Consider the following 19,226-nt stretch of genomic DNA (forward strand, 5'->3'; position numbering starts at 1 on the left):
ATTTATCGTAGATATATATTTTTAGAAAACATGTAAAGAATCGATTCAGGGCAAAAATTGCTGATGTTTGGAAACGGTGGAATCAACATCTATTTCATTAATATCCAAGGAACCGGTTCAGATCGATTTTGATGACATTGCCTGAAACCATGCCTTTCTACTCAAGAGTTAAAGAGTAAGGTACAGTCGCGAGTATCAAAGATAAGCAATGAGACTTGGTAAGCATTGGCACATCATAGTAGGAAGCAGGTCCAGAGTCCACACTAGATGGGTTTGGCCCTCATCTGACGCATTGACAGTAGTAGCGAACATGGATAACCAAGTTGATGCTAGAAAAATTAGTTTTTTAATACCATATGGTGAACACAACCATGCTATATATTCATATACTAATAGTAATAGGTAGGGCTGGGAAACAAGCTCAGCAGCTTGTGGCTTGGCTCAGCTCGGTTCATGTTCCGCTCGTAAAGCGCTCAGTCAAACTCCTAAAATAAACTCAGCTAGCTAAATATGAATAATAGATACCCGTCTTGGCTTGACTCATATAAGCTCATTAAGTAGCAATAAATATATTATATATATTTTACATATATCTTTTTGTAATCTTCTATTCAATCTTTTAAACAATGTATTTTTCTTATAAAAGAGCCAGCTTGAATTCGGCTCATTTAAGTCAGTTTGATTATGAGTTCGAACTCGTCTTGGCTCATCACATGAATGTCTCGTTCAGCTTGTTTACCAGCCCTAGTGATAGGTAGGTCTGCAAACAGATTGAGTTTGGTCAGACCTTCAGCCTGGATTGGACATATCTGTTAAGGATAATAGAGGACCCGAGGATAACGAGAAATCGTTATCCATCGATTCTGTGGATTCCTTAATACTGGGCAAAGCAAAGGCAGCTAACGGATTTCTAAATACTCGGCAGATGTAATCTGTTACCACATATCTTGTGACGTTACCATGTACAACTGTGATAAGATTAGTTACTGTGTACAGCTGAGCAAAGGCATCAAGGATTCTGTTTTTACCAAATGTAATCTGTTATCGCCTATCTTGTGACGTTACCATGTACGGTTGAGATAAGATTAGTTACCACATATCTTGTAATGTTACCGTGTACAGCTCAGATAAGATTAGTTACCGCATATCTTGTAAACAAAACCGTGCACATCTGAGATAAGTTTAGTTAATAGTTTATTAATATGAAACAACACACATCTCACGAATGTGAGTGAGACTGTGTATTTCCTATTCTTTGTTACTGAGTGTTTAGGTTTCTATTATTGTTTATTAAGTTTTTATGGTATCAGAACTACCCACTCGAACGAGCATTTTAATGGCGTCCAACGCATCCAATTTGTCTGTCTCAATAGTACCTACTGCTTCAGCAACTCAGTGGAACACAATAGTAAGTCTAGTCTCGATCAAATTTGTAACGCTCTTAAAAAATTTAACCTTTTAAAACTTTTTCAAACTCTAAATTTTGAGAAAAATTTAAAACTTTTTATTTATATAAATAATTCATATGGTTCTCGAAAGTGATATGCCAACAAGTTCATCTATAACCACATTCTAACCGTTCCAAATACTAGACGGTTCACCTGAACGCAAGTGCGAGTGTATATTAGCCTTCCAATATCAGATCTAGTACAATTGCATCCATAGACACAACTTGATTGAAACTGTGCGAGTGCCTTCACCTATCCTTGTAGTCAAGCTGATTTCATTCTCATGAATCCATTCCAATTCCGACACCACTCGTTCATCATTTACCGTCTCTGTACAGGTGCATGAACACACTGAACCACCAGAAGAAGGGACTCTTTATGCCCCACAATGGTGCAGTGTCACCTAATTTATGTACTCACCCTTATGCTGTAAATAACTGGCTTGCAAGGGTGACTGTGGGGGTGCCTTCGACTACAATGGTAGTCAAGCTGATTTCCTTCTCATAAATCCGTTCCAATTCTGACACAACCACCTTCATCATTGGTCGCTTCTGTCCAGATGAATGAACACAGCGAGCTACCAGCCCCATGAACTCTTTCATGCCCTCAATGATGAAAGTGCCACCTAATTTCTCGTCTACGATACCAGCAAAGACACCCAAATCTTGGTGACTTTGGGCCTTCATGGAAGTAATTATAAAAGTTATTCAGTATCCATGGCAGTGCATTTCAAGTATCTTGAACTTTTTGTAAATGAACTTGTCACGAATAACAAATACCATATAAAATAAAAATATCTTATTTGTTCCTTGGAAATGCCACATAGGTTTTCAGCACTGTTCTTAAGAAAAAGAGAACACTAAATTCACAAGAATACTCCTAATCCCCATTCATCAACTGATATAATTATTTATTTCATAGGAAGGTGTGAATAAAGCTTCAGGCGGCTTTGCCTCCCCAACAGTATGAAACCTAGAAAAGATTTGCTGGGGCTTGCACAGAGGTGGATTCTTTACAACTGAGCAACAGCTTGCAGGACTTGGTTTCCCATCTGCTAATGACATTTTTTGAGTTACTGGATTGCTCAAGAGTTGTGATATTTTCTCTTAAGAGCATTCAGTCAAAATTCAGTAAGAAACTTGAAAGGAGTCGATATCCTGTGTAGCAAAAGGTAGCTGTGATCTCTAATGCTAATAACGAAAAACATGGAGTTTAATACAACTTAGATGAAGATAAACAACCAGCTATCTGCAAATGGTTTTATCAAAGTTGTTGAAAAAGGTAGAATACCTATATAGAGGGATCTCATTGTTAAAATACTGTGTATATATAGTTATACCTGACTTATATACGTATATTTATACAATATACATATATCAGGGTATTTTGGTCATTTCATAGTATGTATTTTTAGTACAGTCCATTAGGGACTGAAATACCTTTTTTTGTTTATTTATTTTTTGTTTTTTAAAATGTAATATCATTATGGCTGTTGGGGTGTCAGTCCAACTAGTCGTTGGACTGCCGCCCTTAAGGGCTTATGAGGCTCTATAAATAGAGGCTCACCTCTCTATGTTTCCACATGCTTTTTTAAAGCATTTGTGAAGTTAATACAATTCTCTTTTTCCTTTTATGCTCTTGTGAGCTTTGTGCCTTTGTGCTATTGTAGATTTCATACTTTTGTATCTCTTTTATGAGATTGTCATCGGTCCATTAGAGACCATATTTGTATACTTGTGTGGCCCTTAGTTGGCATTGTAATTGTGCTTCATTACACTCATGTCCCCCATCAGCTAACTTTATGAGAAATGTTGGAAAAACCAAGTGACATGCATACAGACAAATACAATTTTTTGGTTTCATTATCTATATAGCATGTAACTATGAATACAGACGAATGGGAAGAATGACAATATAAACATTTGCAACTTCAATTCTACAACAACAACAACAACTACGCCTTCATCCCAAAACAATTGGGGTCAGCGATATGAACCAAAAAAAGAAATTCATTTTGGGTCTTCCACATGAATCCTTTTCCTCCAATCATTTTTATCCAATGCCATGTCCTCGGTGAGGTTCAAAGCATTCATATCCTTTCCTATCATCTCCATCCAAGTCTTCCTAGGCCTACCCCGACCTCTTATGGAGAAGGGACTTCCCCACAACAGGCAAGGGTTGGAGGAAGAATGGAGATGATGAGAATTCTAGAGCAGGATTTCTAGTAATAGAACTAGTGGACAGGCTCGTTTTACATTCAAACTAGTAGTTTTGTTTTGTAGCAACAAAGTTTAACTAATTAACTGCATCTATGAGGCAAAATAGCCGTGGTAAAGAATGTCTCATATCATCCTATAAGCAACATTAAACTATTGAAAGTGCATACCCATTCGATCAGGTCTTGATCAGACTCAGCTGGGTGCCCACTCACCAATTCCAGTAGAAACACTCCAAAACTGTATACATCACTCTTTTCTGAGAACCTACCCAAATCCCTGGCCCTGCAGAAACACATATAAGTTATAACAGAGACATAAGTAGGAGATGAAGCTAAAAGCAGAAAACGATACAAAAATGATAACAGAAAACAACACATTTAGGATCACAGGGTTTAAATGTTTAATTTCCCAGTATGAAAATTTACTTTTTCTCTATTAATAAAAAAACGTCTATCTTAAAAGAGGACGAACAGTACTCTGGATCCAGGAAAACAGCAGCACCCATTATTTGAGAAGATGGACCAGTATCACTGATTCTCTCAAGCAAATTTCTGAGACCTGCATCGGCAACCTTAGGTATAAAGTTTTCGTCCACAAGGACATTTGCAGTTTTGAAGTCCTTATGCAACACAGAAGGAATCAGAGAATGCAAATGAGTTAAGCCTACAAAATCAGAAATATCAGAATTCTGCATCATCAGATAGCGTCCTTGGCAGTTTTCCCACACAAAATTAAAGGCAAATCAGTTAAATTTAATAGGGAAAACTTTAAGAAACCTGTAGAAATCATAAAGGGATACTCAAAAGCTCTGCAAGCTTAACTATGGAACCCAAAATCTCTGCAAGTATAACTCCAAATCTCTGCAAGTATAACTATGGAAAACCAATAGAATGAAAGCTTTCAATGCTTACTGATGCCATAAATGTTCACCTTTGGCTGCTCCGATGGCTATTAGAAGCCTATTCCTGAACTCTAGCTTAGTTGAATATTGACCTGCTTTATTGACATTGAAAACAGAAAACCTTCATAAACATTAGCTTAGGTTTGGAAAATTATAAACCAATTGTAGTTGACTGAGAAGCCAACAATACCATATATATGGTTGGAGACACTGCCATTTGGAATATGCTCATAAATAAGCATTAGCTGGTCTTTTTCCTGGCAGTATCCCAGAAGAATCACAAGGTTCCGATGCTGGATACCTGATAAGAACTGGACCTGAATAAACAAGAAAAGTGCATACATACAGAGGTTGACGTCATAAAATTGCTAAAAAAGGAACTTTAAATACAAATGAAACCCCATGATTTAAATAAAGATATGCACCAGAAACATCCCCTAAAAATTATTTGCACTGACATCATCTTCAAAAATTTATATAAACCACTAACATCAAGAACAATATTACATTCACAAATGGTCAATGCCTAGCACAGCTAGTTTTATTTAACTTTATATTGGAAATATCCAATAACATAAACTGTAAGAAGTACAACATACTTCAGATTGGATGAAAGCTTATATACACATGGGAAAACAATGTGGTTTCCAAAATAGCAAAGAACTATGTTGTTGACAAATATTTTTCTTTATACTACCAGATGTAGGTTCACCCATGTACATATTCTGATGGTAGCATGTCTTACATCAATCTTTCATGGAGAGCAATCAGTTTCATGTCTCAGCGAAGTAAAAAATCAGGCCTTAACATCAAGAATAAGAAAGTTAATGCAAAACATTTAGATCGACCTGTTTCTCATTTTTGAAGCATATGGATTTTGAAAGTAAACCTACTATATTAGTTTCTAATGTAATTTTACAGAACTCCGTAATAACAAATTCTACAATTTGCAGCATCCCGCTTCAACAAACAAACTGCCCATGCCAACTGCAAAAAGAGCATGAGGCTTGTCTCCAACTTTGTGTTCACATCCTGGGGGTACAACCCCAATTCAAGTCAGCTCAGGTTAGCCATGCAGAACACAAAAGAAACTCTGAACCATTAGAGGTCCCCCCAACAACAAAGAACAATTAAGAAAAGAAGGGAAAGGAATGAAAGAAAAATGCCAAGAAAAAGCAGGAAACAGTGTTTGGAAACAATCCTAGACAAAAAATAAAACAAAATGCATTTTAGATGCAAGCATGCAGGTAAACTGAACATGGAAAACTATCATGCAGACATAGAGACTGACATATATTCCACCTGGAAGGATCCCACTCAGATAGAAAAAGCCCAAAATTTCGATGGAGGCATACATTTGCAAGCCAATGAGGTTTATTGTGTACAACTTCACTATTAATTGTAAAGAGTTTCACAAAGAAGGCACTCAGGTACTTTACATATTCCCACAATTATGAATTACAGATTTTACATACCTCTTCAACAAATTCCTGCCTGGGAGGACCAGGAAGTCTTTTGATTGCCACAACCATCCCATCTTGAAGTAAGCCTTTATACACAGGCCCAAAACTTCCTTGTCCTATAGGGTTTATCTCATTGATATTCTTTGTAGCTAACTCCAGTTCTTGCAAGGAAAAGCGCCTTGCTTCTCGCAATGCAGATGGTAGAGGGCCACCTATCAAGGATAACTCACTTGTGCTTCTTCCAACTACAAAGAAACAATTCCAATAATTGAAAATTAAATTAAAAGGAACAAAATTTTGCATATCACGCCACAGAACGTCTCCAATTGTAAGAAATTCTAATAGAAAAGCAGAACCAGCTAATGCCTACTATCTTGAACGGATGGCTCTGATGAACCACTTTCAGAAGCTCTTGAAATGTTCCTGTTGCGAAATAGGCAGAACCAAATAACTATGATAATTATCCCAACCAATGTCACGGCCCCTGCAGCACCTCCAATTATTGCTGCAAGTGACCTTGACATTTGGTATGGGCTTTACTTCAGTGCAGAAGAACAGGATGCTTGGACTTTGTAATCCTACATATTGAACCTGAAATGCCACAGACAAGAAACGGAAACATGATAAGAAAGAAAGTCATAACAGTTAAGGACAACAAAGAATACCACAAACATCCATCTCAAGATGTTTATTCACCTTTAGTATTCGACTATCAAGATAGAGTCAAATATGTTCTTCAAATATACTATCAAAAAGCTCTAAGCAAATGGCACCATAAAATAGTACAGAGAATCCTCGTCTTCAAGACAGTATCCTCAAAATTCCTCCTCTTTCAAAGAGTTCCCAACAGGTATTTTCATTCTTTTTTTTTCCTATGAAAGTTCAATTGAGTAACTCTTGAAATTGCACGAAACAAATAGGAAATGTGCAATATTATTGGATTTAGACAGACCCTTCAGTGCAAATCAACAAATTTTTATTCATTGCACAAATGGGTCATATCCTATCCATCAATACAAAGAATGAATTGGAATTAGAAAAACACTGCCCATCAAGATTGCACTGTAAAAATTCTATTATCAGTTAAAAGTGCCATTTTCCCCCAAAGAGAACGGAAAAGAATGCTAAACTTTTCTGCCAAAACATTCAAGTATCGCAGACTACATACAGTTCCGAACCATTCAATTAATCTGTCAACTAACACGGAAAGTCAGTCCGTGATTGAAGACGAAAGATTGCCTTAACGAATAATGTACCACGACCCACCAAACTGTTAATGAAAAGATAACTCAAAACAAGCATAATTTCATACCCTTGCAACTGCTTGGTCCAAACGAGAAATGCAAATCCGATGCAGCCGATAGGTTCAAGCACCAATATTCTTGATTGGGGAACTCTGTTCTGTCGATCACAACTCAACCAAGCTCACACTCCACTTGCATCCTTCCTTCAGGGTCTCGAGATTACTAAACCACCAATGCCCATCGATTGTAAAATCGATGATGGCGATAGCCCCCCCCCCCCCCCCCCCCCCCCCCAACAGCAACGCAGATATCGGGGTTTCGAATTCCCGTCCCCACTCCCAAGGGTTAAAAAAGTAGTCTAATTTAAATACCGCCTACCATGAAACTCTATCCTCTAGTTTCGAAAGAAAAGGTAAAAACGAACAGAGAGAGAGAGAGAGAGAAGAAATGGGGGGGGGGATTATAGCTGGAAAACAATTTATAAAGCATTGTCTTGTTCTGCAACTCTGGAGAGTTGGAGAGGTTCATCCCTGTCCTGTCCTGGGCATCTTGGGCAACGGTAAAAACAAAAAAAAACGAAAAACTGGAAAGTAAATATTGCGAGAGAAGGACGTCAACCTAGCTGGCTTGTAGGATTATGGGAGTATCTGTATTCAAAGTTGTGGGGTAGTATCGTTACAAGCCAGCTATGTTGACGTCTCTCTCTCCCTCACACTCTCTCTCTTACTTATGGCAAATGTATTCAGTGACATGCCATTACAAGGGCTGAAAAATACTCTCTCATGTCTTTACGTATTTAGTGATGCAAATACGAAGGCTGATGTAAAACCACCCAGCGTCGGGTGGAAGAAGTTAAAAAAAATAAAATCACCATGTAGAGGAAACCGCCTTTCCCATAATAGCGGGAGCGGACAAGGATAAACCTCAACCTTTACAATCGATCGGTGGAGTGAGGTCTATCCACATCCATTATCCATTGTGAGGGCCTTATAAAAAGCCTTCACGGTAAGCCTTCATATATATATACATATATATATATAGAGAGAGAGAAGGGACTTACCTTCTACCAACAAGTATTTTTCATTTTCCCTTTCTTTTTCAGTCGTCCAGACGACCAACAACCATGTGAGTTGAAAAAAAAAAAAATAGACAATGGCTGTCGATTTTGTTGTAGAGAGAGAGAGAACCAAAATGCCCCTTCCACCCCTTTTTACCCTGATGACCGTCTTGGGTCAGTCTGGGTTGCACCCAGACCAAATCAGAAAAATAAATTCATTCTGTTCCATTCAAATTGGTCTGAATCTAACTAGTTTAAACTGAATTGGTCTGAAACAAACCGGTCTGAACCAAACTGGTCCAACTCGATCATCAGACCAACTTAGTCATATCAAAACAGTCTAAGTATGAACCAAATCGAGTCGTGTCTGACTGGGTCTCGATTCTCAGTTTGGATTTGGTCTGATCTGGACCAGACCGAATCTAGGTCTAATTCGATCCCATCAGTTTAGACTAATCCAAATTGAATTGGATCTAGACAAGGTCTAGATCTTGTCTGACAAATCTAGATCCAGATCAGAACTGAATTTAGTTCGGATTGGAGTTGGATCCAGATCAGAATTAGATATGTTTTGGAATAAGATTGGATCCAGATCAATACTGGATCTAGTTCAGATCAGTACTGGATACAGATCAGAACTAGATCTGGATTCAACTATATAGATCAGTTCTCGATCTAGATCAAAACTAGGTCTAGATTCAGTCTAACAGTTTTAGATCAAAATCAGAGCTAGATCCGAATCCAACTCATAGTTGGATGAATCGATTCTGGATTCAGTCTGACAGTTTTGGATCAAGATCAAAATTGGATCTGGATCCAATTTGTGATTAGTTATGAATCTTGAGAATCCAATTGTGTTTTTATACCAAAGTCAGATAGATCGAGACTAGGTTCAATAAACCTAGTATTTTTAAACTCAGACCGAACATGTTTTGACCTAGGATAAGTCAGGTCAAATCGTAAGAGTTGAAATGACCAAATTATCCCTATGTATACCCAATATCTGATTAATTAAAATAGATAGAACTTTGCGCTCCAAACTCAGAATTGAGTGAGGTTTAGTGTGTTAGACTCGTATCGTATAAGAAAATCTCTTTGTCCTCTGGTTCTGGTCAAATTAGGGGCAAAAAAATTGAGGACCGACGAGTCAACTCACGAAAGGTATTTTGGTAATTTTGTTAAAATATAAAATGTTGAAGGAAAGAGTCCAGCTGGTCTTGCGTGTGAAAGCTCAAATCATGGTCAAATGATAAGGCAAGGAGCTATTACGAATGCAAGATTATCCCAATCAGTGGTTGAGAAAAATAAGGAAACTTTTGAAGAAGACCACGATTCTAGCGTGAACCAAGATTTTAGATATATCAAAATAGAAAGGCAAAATTTATGGAATTGTAATCAAGGTAGTGGGGAAATTAATAAATATGACCTCCATGGATCTTGTAAAGATTTTAGAAAGAAAATAGAGAAAGGGTGAGCAAGCTCTTCCGAGGACGTAGGCACCTTTAGTTGCCGAACCTCATAAAATTTGTGTGCCAATTTTTTTTTCATTGGAGACTTTAACTTTCTTACATGGTATCAAAGCTCAGCTATAATGGCATCACAAAGCACGTCATCATCTACGTCGTCCCAATCTGGTACGCATATTTCTCAAACCCTGTTGCAGTCATAAAAAAACCTTCAACATTTCTTATCGATTAAACTGAATGGGAAAAACTACCTGCTATGGGAGTCACAGTTCACTCCCATCCTCATCACTTATGATTTAATGAGGATGGTAGACGGGAGCAACCCATCCCCTACTAAGTTTAAACTAAATTCAACTGAGATTAATCCTGAATACAGAGAGTGGCTCCTACGTGATCAACTTTTACTTAGCTGGATTTTGTCTTCTCTTACTAAGAACGTGCATAGCCAAATCGTTGGCCTAAAAACGTCATATGAAATATGGCAGTCTCTAAAACAGTCATATGCAGCCCACTCCCATTCTCGAGTTATGCAACTCAGGTCCCAATTTCAGGACTTGTGAAAGGGAAATAGGTCTATTGATGAGTACATCCAACTTGCCAAAACTTTGTCTCACCAATTAGCTATTGCCTCAAAATTGGTGACTGATGATGACATCATTATGCAAATCCTAAAGGGCCTTCCATCCGAGTATATGGCTTTTAGAACCTCCATTGAAACTCGTCCAGATCTATGTTCTCTCAGTGAACTTCATAGTATGCTATTGATTCAAGAAGCCCACTTTAGTGAAAGTGATGATCAAGGTGACTCTATGATAGTCAATGCTAATGCTATTACCAAATCTAATAGCTCAAGAAATTATGGACAATATCATTAAAAAAATGATCGATCAGATCAAAACTACAAGTCCAAAAATAAAAAGAATTGGAAGAAGGGCACAACTCAAAACAATGGAGCCAAACAGATATGTCATATTTGTGAAAAAGTTGGGCATTCAACAAAAACGTGTTACTGATACACCAACTTATTGTCCAAAGAGAATAAAAATGTAGGTCCTCACGCCTATACGGCTGCTTAGTCTTGTAATTCTGTTGGAGAGGATGAGGAAATATGGTACCCTGATTCTAGAGCGAACCATCATATCTTGAATGATATAAATAACTTGTCTCTCTATTTTTCTTATCATGAAAAAGATGAAGTTAAGATTGGCGATGACTCAGGGCACATGGAGGATCATTCAACACGATGAAAGTAAAGGAGACCTTTATCAAATCAATCTGCCCCAACAAAATAAAGAAGCTAACAGTGCCATTTATGGGTCGACCCTCAAGTGGCATCAGAGGTTTGGACATCCAGCTTTTAAGGTCGTGGAGTCAGTTTTAAATTCTATAAATGTGTTGTATGATAACTGTTATGATCAATTTGTGTGTGAAGCGTGTCAAAAGGGCAAGTCACATAAACTCCCTTTCCAGAATAAAATCGATTCTTATACTGAACCCTTAGAGGTGATTTTTTCTGATGTTTTGGGACCTACCCAGGTACCTAGTAGTGGTTTCAGATACTGTCATTTTTATTGATGGTTTTTCTAAGTACATCCGGTTATATTGCATGAAGCATAAGTCTGATGCGTTAAATATTTTTACTTCATTCAAGGCTCATGTAGAAAATGTTATTGACAAAAAAATAAAGTATTTTCATTCTGATTGGGGTGGAGAATTTCAAGCATTGTCATAAATGTTAAAAAAATATGGTATCAGACAAAGAATATCATGTCCTCATACCCTTTAACAAAATGGGTTATCTGAATGACGTCAAAGACACAGTTGAAACCGGTTTGAGTATGATGGCTCATGTCGGTCTACCAAAAAAATTTTGGGCTCAAGTTTTTCATTCATCAGTCTATCTCATTAACCGTCTTTCAATCAAGATTTTGAAATACAAATCTCCAATGAAAGTGCTATTCAATCGAAAACCAGATTATAAATTTCTCAAGGTGTATGGAAGTGCTTATTTTCCATGTCTAGAGCCCTATAGGAAAAGTAAATTAGATTTCAAAAGTGATCTATGCACATTCATCGGCTATGCTCAAAATCGTCAAGGGTATTTATGCTTAACAATGAAAGATCACAAAGTTTTTATATCTAGACATGTAAAATTTGATGAAAGCAGGTTTCCTTTTCTTCAGCTTCAAGAAAAGTCAGCAATTTTGCCACACAAAGGTGAAAGTAATGATAAAGTGCAGGTTATTAGTGTTCCAAATTTTCTTATGGACAAACCTAGAGAGATGCAGGATGAAATGAACACGCCTTACACAAGTGATGATGCTCCCTTGACCATCGTTGAGCAGATGAGTCCCTTGGGTGCTGAAAGTAACAATGAAACTTATCTTGTGAACAATGTTGAAATGTAGTATTGGAGTTTTTTGTCTTTTTTTTTGTTTATTACATGAAAAAAATCACACATCGCATTAGAGATTGGATGTCCATACGAGGACTTGAACTTGAAATAAGGGAAAAACTCTATCAACAAGCACAAGTGAGTCCCTAATATAGTATTGGAGTTTTTTTTTCATGAGGAACAAGAAAACCACCCTCAGAATCAAAGAAACTAGTCTTGCTAGCTATGCCTACCATACTTAGAATCGTTTTTCGGATGGTGTCAACCCATGGTACATCCCTTGCCCCGAGGAAGTCGCCTTGCTTTGGCACGAGCAAGGGATATAACTTGCTCTTGCCTCTTCTTATATGCAAAAGGTTGATGCCCATGGGCATGAAACCTTGATCACTCGTCTAGTGGCCAAGGCCCCTTCCCACTACACCAAACCCCTTGGGGCTAGTATTCGAGTTGCCAACCCCATCTCTAAGCAGTGTCTTGGCAACACAGTTGCTCTTAAACAACAAAGGGTATTGAGAAAAATTCAACCACAATGTGTTGTTCCCCAAATGGCTGTTGGTGTTGAGAATATATATATATATATATATATATATATATATATATATACACACACACAAAGAAAGAGAGAGAGAGAGAGAGGTGTATCATCGAATGCTTCAACCATCAAACAACTGTCAAACACGCATGCTTATAATGTATTCCACCCATTGTAGGAAGAAAGAACTTTGGTGGCACTCAAAATCGCTAGTAAAGGCTAGGGGCATTTAGTGGTGCTTTTAATGCACCACTAAAAAAACTCATCACCGACCATACATTGGTTGACTTACGGTTGGTAAAACCCTTGCAGTCTCCCCACTCACCAGAGAGTACACCCACCTTCGACCTTGTGGCAAGGGATGCAACTCACAGGTTTTGAACTTGTGATGCCCCATCAACTTGTGACATTCACAAGTTGCCCCTATTGGATGAGTGGAGCCCTTACGGGCTTCAATCAGATATCTTATATTAAGAAAATATTTATTAGCTAGATTCAAACATTTTTTGGATAGGCCTGATATAAATTTTATGTGGGCCTACTACATATGTAATTGATCAGACATTATAAACTGTCTAAGGTTAAGGCCCATATAAAGTGATCTTATATGGTTGGGTCATATGACATCTCATAGAGTATGATTATAGTATGTGTAGAGACCTCATGTGCTTTCATTTGTCAATTTCTGATTCTATGATAAGCTAAATTAAAAATAGACTATAAGGTGGTTACACTCTTTTGCCTTCCCATTAAGAAAGAAAATTGTCTCTCTCTCATTAGGTTTAGAGAAGAAGGAAATGCTACATATAGAGATTTTGAAATATCTAACCTATCAAGATCAACCGGTGCTACGATGGATTCGGGTACGTAAAAATTTTATTTATTTATTTATGATCTTTTCAATGATTTAACATGAACAAATTTAGGGATCAACAAATATGATTTTCCTAATCCGGAATCCAACAATTGGTATCAGAGCCTCTTGTTTTTGTTAAATCGTAGAAATATATGATTTTGCTATTGTTTCTTTGTTGGGTCATCGAAATCCCATCAGATTCAGTTTTCTCCTTTTGACTGCCAGCATTAAGGGCCGTTATTAATTTTTTTTGTCGCAGTCAGCGGTGTAAGTTGGGGTTTGCTAGGACTGGCGACCAGCCGCGGGGTGGCTTGCCCCTTCTTTGGTGGCCACAGGTCACCAAATGACATCCGACAACTTGTCAGACACTGTTCGGCCCTTGGCGCAGACATCGTCAAGTGCCTGCACTACTAACGAGGAGTGGAGGACCAGGCGATCCTCCTCGGTCTTTTGTCTGTCCTGTGAGGGCTAGACCCCCTTCCCGTTTTTGGTTTGGCGTTAGGGCGGAGGAAGGCCGAACGACCCTCCTCGTGTCGTTCGGCTGCCCCCAGATAGAGGGAGGGTCGATCCCGCCCTCCCACTAATGATTCGGATGAAGGAGGGGCCCCTCCATTTTTTTGGTTTCGGATAAAGGAAGGTTCGATCGACCCTTCCATTTTTCTGGCAACCGGGGCGGGGGTGCCAACAGGCCTCCCGATTGGTCACCCTCGTCGGACGTCGTCTGGCACCCGACGATGGTGGTTGGGGCTTTCGGTTTGCCCCAGCCACTATCGGGTGATCGGGATGTGGCGCCCGATCAGCCAAGGTTCGGTCTCCATCCGGTTTGCGGGGGCCAACCTAGTTCGGCTGTGGTCTGACCCATGGGTCGGGTCTTGCCCGACCCGACTTGAATTGATGGGCCAGACCACGTTATTGGCTATGGACATATAAAAAAAAAGGGTGACAAAATTTTTGAGAATATATATATATATATATATATATATATATATATATATATATATATATATATATATATATATATTTTTTTTTTTTTTTGGGGGGGGGGGGGTCCAGGCCATTAAGTATGCATTTGAGGCCCCTTTAGAGGGTTGACTTCGGATAAACTTTCGACTCTATTTGGATTATGGATTCGTTTTCTTTTTGTTCATATGCATGTAATTACATAGTAAATTTAAATTGTGGTATTCTTTTCAGAATAAAGGTCTTATATTCTAAAATGAGTTGATTGAAACATGTTACCTCTTATGTAAAGATTGACTTGTTTAGAATATTAAGAACTTTATATATTTGAGGTTCATGCAAATAGTGATCGACCCAAAAAAAGATTACTATTTGACCAAGCCCAAAGATACTTTCAGTAATAAATATGAGATGATTATCAAGTTTTCCATGTGAACAATGAGTCAGTCTAAAGAAAGGCTTGTTGTTTGACAATATTAATTATCCATGTTTGATTACTGTAATAAGAGTACCACTTACTGGTTGACATTTCTTTCCAAAGACTAAATGTCAAAGTTGTGGGGTTCACTACAGTTTGAATATGTTAACTAATGTTAATGCATGTGAATATGTATATTAATTGTGAGCATGTTGTGATTTGTTTTGTTCTTTATTTAGTTAATTCTTCTGCTTCTATAATATCCGTAAATATCAATTCAATTCATGTTTTGAATGACTCAAATTTAAAAAATTAGAAAGAAAATGTTATGATTATTCTTGAGTGTATGGATTTGGACCTTGCACTTCGAGAGGATCAACCCACTGCTCTCACAGATAGAAGTTTCATTGAGAATAAAAGAAACTATGAGAAGTGAGATCAATTCAATCGCATGAGTCTTATGATCATGAAATGTGCAATTCCAGAAACCTTTAGGGGTGTTATGTATGCCAAGAAGTTTCTTAAGGAAATTAAAAAATATTTTGTTAAAAATGAAAAAGGCTTAGACAAGCACTCTCTTTTTGAATCTTATTTCGATGAGGTATAAAGGTAAAGAGAACATAAGAGAGTACATTATGAAAATATTTCATCTTGCTTTGAAACTAAAGCTACTAAGGTTAGAGTTGTCTGAGGACTTACTCGAGCATTTAGTTCTGATATCTCTTCCTACATAATATATTCAATTTAAGGTCAATTATAACTGCCAAAAGAAAAAATAGACTCTAAATGAACTAATTTCACATTGTGTGCAAGAAGAGAAAATGATAAAACAAGAAAAGACAGAAAATGCTCACTTGAAAATTACCTTTAAAGACAAATTTAAGAAAAGAATAAGGAAGCTGCAATTAACTCTCAATCGCAGAAGAGACAGAAGAGACATCAGGATATAAAGTCCAGTTATTTCTTTTGCAAAGGCGAGGGTCATATCAAGAATGATTGTATCAAATATCATGTTTGGTGTGAAAAGAAAGATACCCGCCTTACTTTGATTTGTTCTGAGGTTAATTTAACTTTTGTACCCAAGCACACTTGGTGGATGAATTCTGATGCTACCACTTATATAAGTGTGTCTATGCAGGGTTGCCTAAGTTGCCGAATGTCAATTTATACTGAAAGATTCATCTATGTGGGTGATGAGAAATCAGTTTAAGTTGATGCAATAAAGACCTTTAGGTTATTATTAAAGACTGATTGTTATTTGAATTTGAAAGAAACATACATTGTACCATCTTTTAGACGGAATTTGGTTTCTATTTTCGCATTAGGCAAATTTGGTTATTTTTGTTTATTTGAAAATAGTTAGTTTAAATAGTTTCTTAATTCAAATCTTATTGAGACTGGTTCTTTATCTGTGATCGATAACCTATATTTACTTAATATTGTTGCATCATATCATGAAACCTTGCATTCAAGTTCACGTGGTACTAAACAAAAATTAGTCAATAAAAATTCTGCTTTATTATGACATAAGCGCTTATGTCACATTTCTAAACAAAGAATTGAAAGGCTTGTGACAAGTGAAATTCTTGATTTCACCGACTTTCAGGTTTGTGTTGAGTGCATAAAAGAGAAACAAACATACGGGAAATATATGCCAACAGAAGAATAGACGTCTTAAAACTTATTCATACAAATATTTGTATGTCATTCCCTATGACTTCTTAGAATGGTTAATAATATTTTATTACATTCATAGATGATTATTTTCGTTATGGGTACCTGTATTTGATTTATGAAAAATCTGAGTCACTGGATATATTCAAATCATTTAAGGTTGAAGTTGAAACCCAACTTGGCAAAAGGATTAAAACCATCAGATCTGACTGTTGTAGTAAATATTATGGTAGATATGATGGATCAGGTGAACAATGTTCAAGGCCATTTGCTAATTACCTAGAGGAATGTGGTATTGTCCTTCAGCATACCATGCCAGGTACTTTTAGCATGAATGGTGTGGATGAAAGATAAAACAAGACTTTAAAGGATATGGTAAGGAGTATGATTTCTCATTCTACCTTACTAGAGTTTCTCTGGGGAGAAACACTAAAGACTGCAACTTATGTACTGAGCAGGGTACCAACTAAAGCAGTAACCAAGAACCTATATGAAATGTGTACATGCAAAAAGCTTAGTATGAAGCATTTTCACATTTAAGGATGTCCAGTTGAGGCTAGACCATATAAGTCACATGAAAAGAAACTAGATTCAAGAATGGTAAGCTGCTATTTTATTGAGTATTTTGAAAGATCTAAGGGTTATAAATTTTATGACCCATTGAATAAGTTCTTTTTGAGACAAAAAACGTTTGTTTATTTGAGGAAGCTGAGTTTGGGAGGAGTAATAAGGTAAAAGACATTGCTTTTAAAGAAGAATCTATTTCTCTTTATATAGTTGTTGTTGACAATGATCAGATTTCAATTTCTTATAATGTTCAAACAAGTTTAGAACAAGGCAATATTCAAGATTTTTCTATATATAATCAAAATTTTACTCCTGAAGTATAAACTTAACAACCTCAAGAAACACCTTAAGTAATACCTCAAGTAACTCAAGAACAAGTGTCATTAAGAAAATCCACTAAAGAGAGGAGAATGACAATTCCAGATGATTATATTATTTTTATCCAAGAACATGAGGGTGATACCGGCTTAAGAGAAGATGATCCAATCAACTTCTATCAAACTATACAGAGTTCTAACTCTCAAAAGTGGATAGATGCCATGCATAAGGAGATTAAATCCATGAAAGACAATGATGTATGTGATTTTATCCCATTACCTGAAGGTGTGAAGCCCATTGGTTGCAAATGGATATTTAAAACTAAAAGAGATTCAATGGGTAATGTGAAAAGATATAAGACTCGTCTTGTTGCAAAAGGATTTACTGAAAGGGTAGGCATTGACTATACAAAGACTTTCTCTCTAGTTTCAATGAAAGACTCTTTTAGAATTATGATGGCACTTGTGGCTTATTATAATTTGGAGCTACATTAGATGAATGTAAAGACTGCATTCCTTAATAGTGATATTGATGAGACAATATATATGGTGCAACCAAAATATTTTGTCTCAGGCGATGAAAAAAAATGGTTTGCAAATTAAAGAAATCTATCTATGGACTTAAGCAAGCTTCTCGTCAATGGTATCATAAATTTTATCAAGTTGTCATCTTATTTGGTTTTGAGATGAATGTGGTTGATGAATGTATATACCATAAGCTCAGTGAGGGTATATATATTTTTCTGGTTTTATATGTTAATGACATATTACTTGCCAGTAATGATATAGGCATATTATACGAAACCAAGAGATTTATGACAAAGAAATTTGAAATGAAAGATCTTGGTGATGCCTCTTTTGTATTAGGGATTCAGATACATCAAGATCGTTCTCAGAGTATTCTTAGATTATCATAAAAGAGCTATATCGAAAAGATTCTTGACAGATTTGACATGAAGGATTGTAAACCAGGTGACAACTCTGTTGCTAAGGGAGACAAGTTTAGTCTCACTCAGTGTCTCAAACACCAGTTTGAAGTTAAGGACATGGAAAAAATTCTCTATCCTTCTGTTGTAGGGAGTCTTATGTATGCTTAAGTGTGTACATATCCAAATATAGCATACATTGTTAGGATGATAGGCCGATATCTCAGTAACCCATGTATGGATCATTGGAAAGCAACCAAACGGGTTATGCAGTACTTGCAAAGAACAAATGATTACATGCTCATATATAGGAAGTCGAATAAGTTAGAGATCATTAGGTATTCTGATTCTGACTTTGCTGGATGCCAAGACAGTCACAGATCCACGTCATGTTATGTTTATCTGTTGGTCGGGGGAGCTATCTCTTGTAGGAGTGCTAAGCAGGTACTCATTGCATCTTCCACCATGGCGGCATAGTTTGTAGCCTGTTATGAGGCATCCAATCATAAAATATGGTTACACAAATTTGTCATTGGGCTACGAATTTTGGATAATGTTGAAGGACCGCTAAAGTTGTTTTGTGACAATAATTCAACAATGCTATATTCTAACAACAACATGAGCTTATCGAAGTCACAATATATTGACATCAAGTTCTTTTTTGTTAAAGAAAGAGTGCAGAATGGTTAGATATCTATAAAACATATTGGCACAAATTCCATGATTGCAAATCTGCTTACCAAAGGTTTACCACCCAAGGTCTTTCATAAGCATACTACTCGA

The 19,226-nt window shown here is 36.9% G+C and overlaps 1 protein-coding gene across 3 annotated transcripts; it reads right to left on the reverse strand.

Moving 5' to 3' along the window:
• Positions 1 to 1,683: 1,683 nt before the first annotated feature.
• Positions 1,684 to 7,502, reverse strand: LOC149833530 (putative serine/threonine-protein kinase PBL21). Of its 3 annotated transcripts, none has more exons than XM_090012878.1 (8): positions 7,344 to 7,502; positions 6,402 to 6,622; positions 6,044 to 6,276; positions 4,759 to 4,885; positions 4,598 to 4,660; positions 4,144 to 4,330; positions 3,835 to 3,949; positions 1,684 to 2,128 (listed from the first exon to the last, which is right to left on the reverse strand). In XM_090012878.1, exons 2-8 carry the CDS (start codon positions 6,553 to 6,555, stop codon positions 1,871 to 1,873), a joined length of 1,137 nt encoding a protein of 378 aa, XP_089869004.1. In that variant the 5' UTR covers positions 6,556 to 6,622; positions 7,344 to 7,502; the 3' UTR covers positions 1,684 to 1,870. The 3 variants fall into 3 exon arrangements, with proteins under 3 accessions (XP_089869004.1, XP_089869007.1, XP_089869006.1); XM_090012881.1 differs by lacking the exon at positions 1,684 to 2,128 and adding an exon at positions 2,280 to 2,499; XM_090012880.1 differs by lacking the exon at positions 1,684 to 2,128 and adding an exon at positions 2,280 to 2,502.
• Between the last annotated feature and the right edge of the window lie 11,724 nt (positions 7,503 to 19,226).

The sequence above is a fragment of the Nuphar pumila genome, chromosome 7 (assembly GCF_984573655.1).
Source record: "Nuphar pumila chromosome 7, dmNupPumi1.hap1.1, whole genome shotgun sequence".
Lineage (NCBI taxonomy): Eukaryota > Viridiplantae > Streptophyta > Magnoliopsida > Nymphaeales > Nymphaeaceae > Nuphar > Nuphar pumila.